At 44.4% G+C, this 13,061-nt stretch overlaps 1 protein-coding gene across 2 annotated transcripts; it reads left to right on the top strand.

Moving 5' to 3' along the window:
- Positions 1-66: 66 nt before the first annotated feature.
- Positions 67-11,873, top strand: F10 (coagulation factor X). Of its 2 annotated transcripts, none has more exons than XM_074561101.1 (8): positions 67-377; positions 2,900-3,060; positions 4,710-4,734; positions 7,176-7,289; positions 7,655-7,795; positions 8,535-8,785; positions 9,573-9,690; positions 10,497-11,873. In XM_074561101.1, the coding sequence occupies exons 1-8, from the start codon at positions 308-310 to the stop codon at positions 11,042-11,044; spliced, it is 1,428 nt and encodes a 475-aa protein (XP_074417202.1). In that variant the 5' UTR covers positions 67-307; the 3' UTR covers positions 11,045-11,873. The 2 variants fall into 2 exon arrangements, with proteins under 2 accessions (XP_074417202.1, XP_074417211.1); XM_074561110.1 differs by having other exon boundaries at positions 197-377; positions 2,972-3,060.
- The last annotated feature ends 1,188 nt before the right edge of the window (positions 11,874-13,061 follow it).

Here is a 13,061-nt window from a genome sequence, read left to right as displayed (position 1 = left end):
AAAAAAAAGCCGGCTTCCTTGGGTTTAAAAACAACAACAAAAGTAATAAGAGGCTCATCATCACACACACACACACACACACACACTCCCCACATCGGGCTGAGACATCCCGCGGCGGGTTTCCCCCTTCCCCGCCGCTTCCGCTATTTCTGGGCAGGGTGAAGCAACGCCGCTTCAGTCTCTCCCCGACCCGAGGGGGTGAAGGCTTCGGATCCCGTCCCGTCCCGTCCCGTCCCGTCCCGTCCCGTCGGTCGGCGGCGCGGCCCGGCAGCAGCGGGGAGGCGGGGGGGGGGGGCTCCGCGCCACCATGGCCGGCCGCCTGCTGCTCCTCCTGCTCTGCGCCGCGCTGGCGGGCGAGCTGCGGGCTGAAGGAGGCGGTAAGGCGGCACCTTCTTTATTTTTCTTTGGAGGGGGGTATCCCTCTCCTCACAGCCTTTGGGGGGGGGGGCTGCCGGGGGGAAGGCATGAGGAGGCGGCGGGTGGCTGCGGCGGGACGGGGTTTGGGACCCCGCGGTGGGTGAGGGGGAACACAACCCTCCGGTCCCCGCCGGGGGAGGGGACCCTGTCAGCGCGGGGAGACGCGGCCCCTAGGAAGCGGCCGTGGGACGGGAGCGAGCACCGCAGGGCTCGCCTTCCCCGGGGAGCTCTGTCTCCAAAGCGGCCGAGGGGCTTGTCTGCACCTGCGCCCCCCGCCCCCCCGCCCCCCGCTTCGGGGGCAGGGACTGCCAGGGGGGAACCTGGGGGTGACCGAGCCCCTGCGGGCCCCTGCGGCCTTTCCCAGGCTGCTGTCCCTTCCTCGATCCCCCTTGGAAAACGGGACCGCTGGCCCTCCCCGCTATTTACAGCCTGAGGGCAGCTGGCCTGGCATCTTGCGGTGCTCAAGCCTGGCTGAGGCTCGGTTGGGTGCATTTGGCCATGGAGGGGGAACGCGTCCCACTGCCCTCTGTGCTGCTCAGGTCAACACCAAAGCCCAGGGCAGCACCAGCAAGTAGCTTTTCAAAAGTTGTTAACTCTTCCTTCAGTGAGTCAGCCCGCTTGGGCTTTAAATTGAGGTTCCTCTGCACGTTTCTGGAACGTCCTGCTTCAGTTGACCAGCGCCTGTTGCTCCTTGAGGTCTCCAAAGAGGCAAGCCTGAAGGAAAGCTTGGGAAAGAGAACAGCCAGCCGCAGAAGACTAATCAGCTAGTTGAAGTTTACAAAAACATCCTCTTATGTGGGTGATGTGGAGGCAAAGGAATATAGAGGCGATGACCCCACCAGCTGCGTCCTGTCACTTTTCTGTCACTGCAGAGAGGGATTTAAGGGCAAATAAGATAGTGGGTGAATGAACTAACAGTTGCTGAGCCACAAGCTACAAGCACTTTCTGTAAGCCTTCCTTGCAAGGAGCCTTTTCAGAATAAGCGGGGCTCCAAAGTACTTGTATATAAGTACTAATATACTAATATACAAAGTACTAATATACTTGTATATTAGTACTGTGTACTAATATAAATAGCACTGGCAGAATTTGGCTCCCTGTCGCTGATCCACCCATTTGAGTGAAAGCAGAGGAAGTGCCCTCTGTGTTTGCTTAGAGGATATTAAGGTTTATGATTACTGATCAGCTAGTTTATTTATTGCTCAATTGACCTGCATGAAGAATGTGCCAGAAGGGTATGTGCAAGTTGCCCACTGAGCATGAGCCATTGGCCTTGAAGTCCCATCTGCAGCACTGTCTTCCACACTCCAGTCTGTGACTGGAAAGTGTGTTTTCCCTTTAAATTCCAGGTATTCAGAACATAATTAAATGCCAGCTTCCAGACTCTGCAAACTTTCCTAGAGTGTATGCTTTTTACAGGGTAATTGGCAATTTATTTACTCTTGTGTTGCTTCCGTTTTTCCTATCCGGCAATGTGTGCACAAGTGACTGGAGAGTAACGCTATTGTTCACGCAGCCAAGTGGCTGAGCTGAGTTTAATGCCTCTGATCCTTCAGTTTAAATCAACAGTTACCTGCATCTTGAAGGCAGAAGATCTCATGCCGCTTTGACACCAAGCTTTTAAAAAATAAAACAACCCATCAAACTGACCTCAGGCTGTACTTTCGTCCTAAAGCTGACATTCATTTACTTCTGCTCTTTGTTAAATCTTAGAATGCAGCTGCCTTAGGTTTACCTGCACACATATCGGTAAGGCTGGATGGGGCTTTGAGCAACCTGATCTAGTGGGAGGTGTCCCTGCCCATGGCGGGGGGGGGTTGGAACTAGATGATCTTTAGGGTCCCTTCCAACCCAAACCATTCTATGGTTCTATGATTACTACAGGCAATTAGGAAGCGTTGTTAAGTGGGAAGGAAGACCCCAGGGCAGTACGATGGTGTTTGGGGTGGTGAAGGGGAGTAGAACTCATACGTGGCCTGGACCGTGAAACAGCTTTTCCTATCAGTAGATACGTTACTGCATCTTGAGTCCGTGTGGCATTTAGTTTCTGTGCCACAAGCCCCTGGAGTAGGCAGTGTTGCGTGTTTGTCAGCTTTAAAACCAAATCAAGGAATGCAGTCTCCCTGGCCTTCAGGCCTTCAGGGAGAGTCATTCTGATTAAGACTGGAGTCTTCCGCAGGAGCAACAGAAATGTAAGCCCTCAGCAGCAGCCTGTGTGTTTTATTTTCAAGACTAAAAACAGTAGGAGAAAAATTTTGGCGCCTGTGCTTTGTCCTGGAGTCACTGATTCTCAGAGAGAGACTGCTCTGAGAGATCCTGAGATTTATCAGTCTGTGCGAGGACTGACCTCACAGATAACGTTGCTTACGAGTAGAGTGGTGAGAGTCTCTTTTGGTTTTTTTTCCACTTCACTTATTTCTAACGACTCTTTACCACCACCAAATGTTACCTGCCACCTGTATCATTTTCTCTATTGTCTAGTATTCATCGAGAAAGAAAACGCCGACAAGTTCTTGAAAAGACCAAAACGTGCTAACTCTTTTTTTGAGGAAGTGAAAAAAGGGAATATTGAAAGAGAATGCAATGAGGAGCGCTGCTCAAAAGAAGAAGCAAGAGAAGCCTTTGAAGACCTGGAGAAAACTGTAAGGATGAACTAATATGAAACATAGATCTATATATTTCATGTTTACAAAATAGTATTAAGGTCTTTTCAACTGAGCATCAGAACTTCCAAGTTGCTTTCGATCACTTAACACAAAGAATAAATAGTGGTTTTGACGGTGGTTGGAATTGCTAAGGCCGAAACATACAATAACAGTCTTAATTTAGCTCTTGCAAGGCCAGCCCATGTTAAAGCCTGCATTCTTTTACCGGTTCTGATCTGTTTAATTGCCATTGAGAGATATTTGGCCTTTAAATGATTTGATATTACCCGTGTTAGAAATATGTTCATCCTGTCTGGGTGGCAGAGCTGAGTATCATGACTACGTTCAAGAGTTCTTAAGTGGAGAGTCCACAGGAAGGTTGAGAAGGCAAATGCTGACATGGAACTTCGTGGGAGAATTTTGCTGAACTTATCTGAAGCAGCTTTGCAGTGCTTATCATTTTGTGGCTCTCTTTTTCACTACCTGAGTTGACAGAAGGTATACTGTGGACAGCCGCTATATGCCTTAATGTTAAATTGCCCACATGGAATGAAGTTTGTACACGTGACTCTTGTGTCACCTTCCTTACCCTGGTGGCTGCTTAACTTTAGACAGAAATGCAGTCTGTTCCCAAGCTCAAGGGAGAGTTAAAGAGATGGGGCAACTGGGGTCAGTAGAAAAGGCAATGTTTGAAAACTAGAAGTGACTTGGTAGTGGAGGAGAACTGGGAATGTCGGCTGTAGCAATGTGGCTGTTAAGAACAGCCCTTAAACTGGAGTTAAGGCCAGATTCATTTCACTTTAGCATTACTTGATGGCCAGAACAAGGGTGACACAGCACTGGAACAGGCTGCCCAGAGAGGTGGTGGGAGTCTCCTTCTCTGGAGATATTAAAAACCCACCTGGACGCATTCCTGTGCAATCTGCTCTAGGTGAACCTGCTTTAGCAGGGAGTTTGGACTAGATGATCTCCGAAGGTCGCTTCCAACCCTTACCATTCTGTGATTCTGTTTCTTGAGGTGGCCCTGAGTTGACCTGGGTGGAGAGTCATGGATGCATCGCCAGGGTACTTCAGAGCATAAAGGTTGGCTGATCTATAGCAGAACCAGCACAGCCTGTTCTGCCTGGTTATCAGATGTCATTGGAAAGGACTGTCTTGGACAGACAGCATACCTGGTGTCCTCAGTGCAGAGGGAAAGAAGCACACAAATCGGACAAAATATTTTAAAATCTCAGGATTTGTGGTGTCCTGATTGATGGGGGCACAGGGGGGGAAGGAGACTGAGAACTTGGCGCTACAGGAGTGTAAGTAAATTCATTCAAAACTGATGGAAGGATACAGTTATGCAAGTCAAATGCCTTATGTTGAGTGAGTCGCATTGGGAAATCTCTAAGGAGCTTTAGATATTTCTGAAAAATGCATGAGACTTGTTTCTGTAGAGCTGGGCACTACAGATGGATCATATGGTTTTAGTTTCTTAAATGGTAATAGCAGGCTGCAAGACACAACTTAAATATTTGTTTTAACAATTGTTAGCTGCAAGTATGCTCTGTATGAAAGCTCTAATAGTCTTCTGAAGAGTTCAGTAATTCTCATCTAACTCTTTTTGTCTCCTTTTATTCCCCTTTTCTCACACCTACCTGTAGGAGGAATTCTGGAACATCTATGTAGGTAAGAAACACTCCGTGTTTGTTTAGAGAATTAAGCTTCCTTATTGCAAAGTTAAAAAGGATGCACCTCTTAAGTAACCATTTCCTGCTCCCTTGTTTCCTCTCCACCGTGGGACACCCTCACGTTGTGTTTCCTTTGAAGAAGGAATCTGATTTACTGCCTTGCTGTTGCTTGAACCCAGTCGTTTAATTCAAAGGCAAGGTTCAGCTGCCTCCAATTGTTGGGATGATCTTTGTCCTCTCAAAAAAAGAATAGTGGGCCTTTGCACGCAAAGGACAGTGAGAAGCAGAAACTGGGTGTGTGACTCTGCCAGTCAGTTGTCCTCCAGAAGGGCAGCCCCGGATGGAGGAATTTAAGATGCAAAAGAGTCATAGACGAGGATGGCACTAAAATGCTGTGGCCAACACAAAGTTATTAAACTGTATTGCACAGTCGCTTGCCAGTTTGATGTCACCTTCTATGCCGGAGTGTTGTTGATTCCTGTATTATAGAGCATTTTGTGGGATGCAATTTCTACAGAACTGTTTCTGTATTCTCATGAGAAAATGGTTTGAAATTTTCCACTCCTGTTCACTGCAATACTGACGTAGGCTTTGCTTGAAATTTCAGCCTGTAGGTTGCAGAGTTCATCCCCCACTTAGAGGATTGTGAAAGTCTGCAGCTTCTTTGTGACAACTGTCTTCAATTTTCTGCAGACTCCAAAAGACAAAGCTGAGCTGTCTTTGGTCAACATTTTTTAGGTACTCCTCCTAACACGCAAGCTGGACACATACTTTCAGGAGAACATATTACCAAACACTAATACATTAAAAATCTGTCCCTGCATAGTGATTATGAACACTAGAACCCTAATAAATACAACTCAGACCTTTAGAAAAAAACAGAAAAGACTGATAGCCAGTATCTGCTAATCTATTGGCAAGTCCTCGTTGAATGTCAAACAGTTCTGTAGAAAATGCATCCCACAAAATGCTCTATAATACAGGAATCAACAACACTCCAGCATAGAAGGTGACATCAAGCTGGCAAGCGACCGTGCAATACAGTTTAATAACTTTGTGTTGGCCACAGCATTTAAGTGGTGGACCGTGCAGACGCAGCATTTGGAGCGCTGTTGGTTTTGGCCAGTGTTGGTACAGAAGGGGTGTTGAGACACGGGGGCAGTACACAAAGCCCAGCAGATATTCCCTGTGACAGATAAAGCTGCAGCAGATGAGGTCACAGGCCAGAGACACCATGCAGGTGGCAAGCTGGATCCTTATGATGAGCAGCTTCTTGCATCTTGCCTCCTCTGTGGGCGTTGCTGTTCTTCCAGCTGCTCCAAACAGGGGCAGAGCAGGTGGTAAAACACAAAAATGTGAACAACATGTATCTAAAGCAACAAATTATTATTAAGCAAGCGCCACTTCTCCGGATATCCTGCTTTTCTTATCAAACGGCACAGAAGAGCCCAGCAAGGTCATGCGGTGGGGGAATGCATTTGGTACAGCGGGCCACTAGATGGGAGTGACCATGGCAGTGAGCATCGATGCCGGCATGAGATACCTTTGTGGGGGTGGGAGAAAGAGCTGCTATGTGGAACATGTCTCCAAATACAGTGCAGCCTCACTGTCCTATGTGTAACTTGAGTTTGTGAGGTATATATATATATATACATGTGGCTGGGGCCCTGGAGTCAGGTCAGCCAGTTGTGCCCAGGTTGTGGAAAGGAAGAAAGGCTGAAGAACTACCTTTCAAATGTGGGAGATCCCAGCGTAGATGTGGGGAGTATGAGGTAAGAGCTGATTTTTTGAAGTCCAAGCTCTTACCTCAATGGATACAGTGGGGCAATTTTGTTACTGTAAACAGCACAAAACAGGAATTTGGCCTGCACACACGGATTTAGCAGGGCTTTTAAAGCATTTTGTTTGGTTGGTTTTTTTTAATCTTCGGATTAATATGCTGATGTCTGTTTCTTTAAATGAACTGCGCTGCAGGCAAAAGACATGCACAAGGGATGAGATGACCTTTAAGGAAATAAAGGCTGTCGTTATTATGTGGAAACTGTAGGAAAATGCACGAGGCCAAAAGATTAATGTCTTCAGTCAGCAGTTGCAACATGGAAATATCCTGTCTGCATTTACAGCCTTCGCTGTAAATGATGTATATACTCTGACCATGAAGTATTGCTTTATCGTCCTACAAGAAAAGGCTCGCATATGTGCTGTCATACAGTAGCCACCAAAAACAGATTGCAAAACTGAGGATATGTATGTGAATCATTGCTGATACGGGATGATTGCATTTATACTCCTTGTTCTATCTGGAATGTGGCAACACACAGGACATACATTATAAATGGAAAGATGAAAGATTCCTTTTAAGCTAACACCCCTTCAGAGTTCACTGAAAAATGCTTGCGCTCTGACAGTAATTTGGTTTTTTCATTTGTTTTTTTGTAGATGGGAACCAGTGCAGCTCAAATCCTTGTCACTATGGTGGACAATGTAAAGATGGAATTGGTTCCTACACTTGCTCGTGCTTGGATGGTTATCAAGGCAAGAACTGTGAATTTGGTAGGTTTCTGCTTTAGAGAGCTGTGGCAGTGAATTTCGCAGGGACCTGAAACGTGGAGAGTTAAGCCTTTCTTAACAGACATTTGCCTATTGGCAAAACATAGGCTAGGATGGCAGTCAGCAATGAGTTGTTGGACTGGGCCCACTTGCACTTGGCAAGCATGTTTCATGCAGTGGATGTGAGCGCTTTGTAAGGCATAAGCTGATGTTAGCCACTCATGTTGTTTCTAAGATGTGCTTCAGATGTTTTACAGGTGGAGATACAGATCCTGTTTAAAGAGAGAAGTTTAATTTGGTGAACTTCGAGATGTTCTGTGAATTCAGTGTTTATTTACAGTTTTTCTCCAAACTTCTCTCTTTTGTAGTCATACCAAAGTACTGCAAAATAAACAATGGTGACTGTGAGCACTTCTGCAGCATCAAAAAAAGTGTACAGAAGAATGTCTTGTGTTCCTGTGCAAAAGGATATACTCTAGCAGAGGATGGCAAACGCTGTGTTTCAACAGGTACAAAGTCACGTAATAAACTAATAGCAATGGTGGTGAGAGCTGTTTCACACTTAAAGAACGTCTTTTGAACCACCAGTGTTCTACATGACATAGATTTAACACTGATTTATATTTCCAAAGCTTTCCATGTGTGAGGTGATGTGATGGACTTATCAAAATCTAGCTGATTTGGAGCGCTTTGCAAGGTGCCTCTCACAGAATTACCTGAGTAAACTCTGCTGTTGACAGGAGAAAAGTGATTGCAGTTACATCTCATTTGCTTAAACCTACACTCTGTCTAAAATAGCAGCTCCCAAAAACATCTCTGCTATAGATTTCAGTTAACCTGGGGGGAGGGATAAGTCAATCATATACTCATGATGTCGGTTTTATATCCTTTATAACTCATAATAAATTGCTGTCATGGGCCATATTATTCCTAAAATAAAACACTTCACTCAGTTCCTAATTAAGATGGTTCTAGTAAGAGCAAGTACGTTAATATAGGAATGTAAACGATTAAAGATGATGTTTTAAATTTTAAATGCTTTGAAAACACTGTCCAGAGACTGAACCTATGGACAAGTTTTAGGAGCCTCTTGTCTTCCTCCTTTGCTGCATCTGCCAAGGTTTTGCTAGTGTTTTGAAAACAGGACAGTTGCATTAACTGGTTTAGTGTAGGATGGTGTTGTCAAGGAGCTTCCTCTTGTGCTGGTGTTTCTGTCCATCTTTAATTGTAACATTCTTGTTTTTACAGAAAAGTATCCTTGTGGAAAAGTTCTTGTGAAAAGAAAAAAAAGGTCGGTTATTTTACCTGCTGATAATAGCAATGTAACTAGTGATCAAGATGGCCCTCTCACAAATGGAACAAGTTTGGAGGAGGACATTGTTACTACCACAGAAAGCCCAACTGTCCTTCCTGGCAATGGCACAAGTAGCAAGACTCCATATGTCGATACCAGGATAGTAGGTGGCAATGAGTGTCGTCTTGGCGAATGTCCATGGCAGGTAAATCTGGTGCTTGTGCTCTGCGTGTAAGCACGACGTGTTTCAGAGGGAAAGTGTGCAATTGTCCATTTAAGCCGGTTGCCTTCTGAATGTTATCCATGTAGGACGCTGGAGGTACCTAGGCACTTAGATATGCTGTTCTGCAAACTGCGGCCTTAAAATGTCAGAATGAAAGGCCTTGTACAATTTTAGATGGTGCTGCTTAACCTGTCACCAGAGAGGGCTTTTGGGTCATGCTGGCCTACCATTTTTGCAGGTTATAGTCCAGTTGTCTGTCCGTTTAGGTAGTACACCTGAGAACATGTCAGATAAAACACATTTGCTTCACAAATACCCTTTCATATCTAAGTTTTTCTCTTGAGTTTGGACTAGCCAAAATAAGTTTCTGCGTTCAGGACACTAAGGGAGGGATCAAATGGGAACAGAACTTGAACAGGAATTCTCTGGGGTGGTAAGTCCAAGGGATGAGGTGAGTTGGGGGCTGCACTCTCCCTGCTCAGTCAGTCAGTCAGTGTCTTGTTCCTAAAAGGCATTAGTAAGCACCGTGAGCGAGGTGACGTGGAAGCCGAACGTCAACATCACTTAAAGCCAGTTGAGACTCTGTAGCAGTACACACCAATCTGTAGCGTACTCATATGTGTATGCAATATTAGGAGACCCTCGCAGAGTAGTACATGTGGTAGTAATAAGCATACATGTAGTGTGTTGAGAAATCAATTACCTATTTATAGTTCACTGAAGTTAAACTGCTCTTCTTGATTCTGCACTTCCCTTTTTTGGTTTGCAGGCTGTTCTGTTAAACGAGGAAAATGAAGAGTTTTGCGGTGGAACTATTTTGAATGAAAATTTTATACTTACTGCAGCTCATTGCATGAACCAATCTAAAGAAATCAAAGTTGTTGTTGGTAAGTGGTTATTTATTTTACTCCTGTGATGTTTGAGCATGTGTTGCAGACTAATCCCCTGTGCTCTAAATCTCATGTGAGATGTACTTGTGTTTATTTGGTATGGTTTGTTACTTTTTTGGTTTTGCTTTGCTTTTTATAATGTACTGTTACTGTGGGAATCCTGCTTTGTAATAACAGGGGCAGCTGATGTGGAAGGTGATAATGGTGCATCCCTTTCTTCTTTGCCAGATAGTTGGAAGTGTTAAGAACAAATGTTCTAGAAGTGTTGGCTAGCATTGTGTTCATCAGAGTAGTGCTTCTTCAGAAACCTTATCATTCCTGGCACATCTGAAGCATACAGATTTGTTTCTGCAGGAGCACTCAGGAAAGCTGTGACACGTTGACTAGACGAAGAAGAAACAAACTCAAATTATGACTGCCTCACTTCTCAGGCATGACACTAGATCAACATAACTTTATATTTGCACTCGTTTTGTCTTGATGCAGACCAGTTTCTCTTCCCTGATAGAAGCCAGGCTCAAGCTCCTGTAAGAGCTTCCACCCAAAGTTGCATTAGTTTAGCTGAATCGGTTTATGCCTTTCTGTAAACTGGTACAAAAACCTCCACAGACAAAAGCTGGGAACTGGAGCTGATCCAGGTGCTGCTAATAAATATTGCAACACATTTTTACAGTTTACCTGTAAGGTGTAAAGGCTTAGACAAAGAGTTAGGAATGAGTATACTACTCCCCTCTTGTATCAAGGTTGTTCTTAATTTCTTATACTATGTCCATATTAACAACCCTTTTAATAATCTTGTACAGGTGAAGTGGACAGAGAAAAGAAAGAACAGTCTGAATCGATGCATACTGTGGACAAAATATTTGTTCACTCTAAATACATTGCTGAGACTTACGATAATGACATAGCCTTAATGAAGCTGAAGGAACCTATAACGTTTTCTGAGTATGTTATCGCAGCGTGCCTCCCTGAAGCAGACTTTGCTAATGAAGTTCTGATGAACCAAAGATCTGGGATGGTTAGTGGCTTTGGGCGTGAATTTGAAGGTGGCCGACTATCCAAAAAACTGAAAGTGCTTGAAGTCCCCTATGTTGATAGGAACACTTGCAAGCAATCCACTAACTTTGCAGTAACAGAAAACATGTTCTGTGCTGGTTATGAAACAGAGCAAAAAGATGCTTGCCAAGGAGACAGTGGAGGTCCCCATGTAACCAGATATAAGGATACTTATTTTGTTACTGGAATTGTTAGCTGGGGAGAAGGATGTGCAAGGAAAGGCAAATACGGTATCTATACCAAACTGTCCAGGTTCTTACGCTGGGTAAAAACAGTCATGAGACAAAAGTTTTAGTGGTGTGGCTCTGGATCCTTCTATTAGCTAACAAGGTGCAGTTTCTGTAATGGAAACTGTATTCTTTTTCTTAGACACATCTGCTAAACTTGTTTTGAGAGCCAATTCCTTGAAGCTATGGTGCTGCTTCTTTTTGTTTTATTCCTGGCTTTAAGCATGTATATGTGGACTGCTGGTGGTGTTTTGAATTTGTACAGTGAGGGGCTTTCCCTAAACAAAATGGCTGCGCAGTGGAGTCTTTTGATTGGTTGGTTGGTTGGTTGGTTATTTTTTTATTGCCATTTTGGTTCCTGTCTGTTTGCCCAAGTGCTTCTGCCAGAGGCTCCTGGAGATAATATGAGCCTCCACTAATCATGATGAAAGTGGGATGGACAGGACTTCAGTTAATCCTCATATTGCAGCCAGCTGGCTCAGTAGGGAGTTTGTTATTACTAGAGCTGTTCAGCTTCTACCTGCAGATGCATTTAGAAGATGAAGGAAGCAGGGAAGTTTGCTTGGTAAAAGCTGAGACGCAAATAAGTATTCAACGTGTGATGCTAAATAACCACGTTCCACAAAATTGCCTGCTTAGGTCGCAGCAGCTAATTAAAATGGGGTTTTGCTTTATATGGGTTGTACTTCACTTTAGTTTAACTTGAACACTTCTGTTCTGCTCATCAGAAAAAAAAATAAATGTGCACATTCACTGTCTTCTGTATCATGTTCTGGATTGTGTATGGCTGAGGATCGGAAAGCTCCTTGCGTGTGTACTTGTTCCAGATGTTTCTTCTGTAAGGTGCAATATGGATGTACACCAGCATTTGAAATAAAATATTCTTTCTTTTTTGTTCTTTTTTTTATTTATTTATTCTCTCTAGTCAGCTTACAAATATATAAAGACAAAATCTCATTTGAGAGTGAAAAAAGAGTGAATGGCCCTAAACAAATATGTGTGACAAATTTTTTCACCCACCGTATGTCAAGGCTGATGAGGAGGTAGAGAATGGAGGGGGCTAATTAAAATTAACTTTCACTGGCCTAGACGTTCATAAATGGCAAGTTAGATGCCAAGATACTATTTTTTTTAGAAAGAAGCAAACTCAAACAATGATTTCCCACACATAGTCTGTTCAGGTACTATGATCTCATCTGTGCTGTAAGGTTTCCAAGCAGAAGCTCCGCATTCTGATGGTTTTTTATATGTGGAGTAGTGTTCTTTCATATATTATTCATTAAACCTTCTCAGCTTCAGTCCTAGTTACAGAAATCATGGCAAAATTTCCATTGGAAGGGACAGATGGAAGTAATCTGGCCCAGCCCCATGCTCAAAGCAGGTCTAACATGAAAGTTAGAGCAGGTTGTTTGGAAAAACTTAAAGAGGCAGAGATTTCACTACCCTCTGGGCAATCTCTTCCTGTGCTTTAGCACTCTCCTGGATAAAATTTCTCATGTCCAATTGGAATTTTCCTTGTTGCAACCTCTGATTGCTTGTCCTGGTTTGAGGTAAAAGGGAACCGATTTTCTGATTTGTAATTTTACTTTTTAGCTGGGCCTCTTCTAACTGACTAAAGTCTGAAATTAACAGCGTATTGTTCAGACACTGTTCACTCTCAGAGTGATAAGACCTGATTATACCAAGGAACGGTATGCACACAGGCCCTTGCTTACGCCTACTGCTATAACAGCCAAGGTCAGCTAACTTCGCTGTTTGCCCCGTTAGAGGGTCGGAAGCGGAGAAGCGTAGAGGGGTCCCACCTGCAGGGAGGAGCGGATGGGACAGGTGACCCAAAACTGACCAGCAGGGTATTCCATCCCATCTGCATCACGCCCAGTATAAAAGCTGAGGGATCAAAGGGGCAAGGCTGCTCTGGCTCGCTCTCTTTCTTCAATGGCCGACGTCTGAGGAGGACCCTGTCTGTTCCTCTGCCTTTGATCCCGATCCGAGCATTCCTGACTCTAGTTCTGTAATTCAGCTCCTGTCCGTTGCTGACTCCAGTCTGGGACTTTTCCTGTGCCTGCTGGTGACGCGATCGTCATC

This window comes from Larus michahellis, chromosome 1 (assembly GCF_964199755.1).
Source record: "Larus michahellis chromosome 1, bLarMic1.1, whole genome shotgun sequence".
Classification (NCBI taxonomy): Eukaryota; Metazoa; Chordata; class Aves; order Charadriiformes; family Laridae; genus Larus; species Larus michahellis.
The sequence above is the reverse complement of the archived record's forward strand: the minus strand, read 5'-3'. Positions and strand labels throughout refer to the sequence as shown.

Coding starts and splice junctions, on each gene's coding strand:
- F10 (XM_074561101.1), top strand. CDS start 308: ATGGCCGGCCGCCTGCTGCTCCTCCTGCTCTGCGCCGCGCTGGCGGGC. Junction 378..2,899: donor GCTGCGGGCTGAAGGAGGCG/GTAAGGCGGCAC, acceptor TCTATTGTCTAG/TATTCATCGAGAAAGAAAAC. Junction 9,691..10,496: donor AGAAATCAAAGTTGTTGTTG/GTAAGTGGTTAT, acceptor AATCTTGTACAG/GTGAAGTGGACAGAGAAAAG.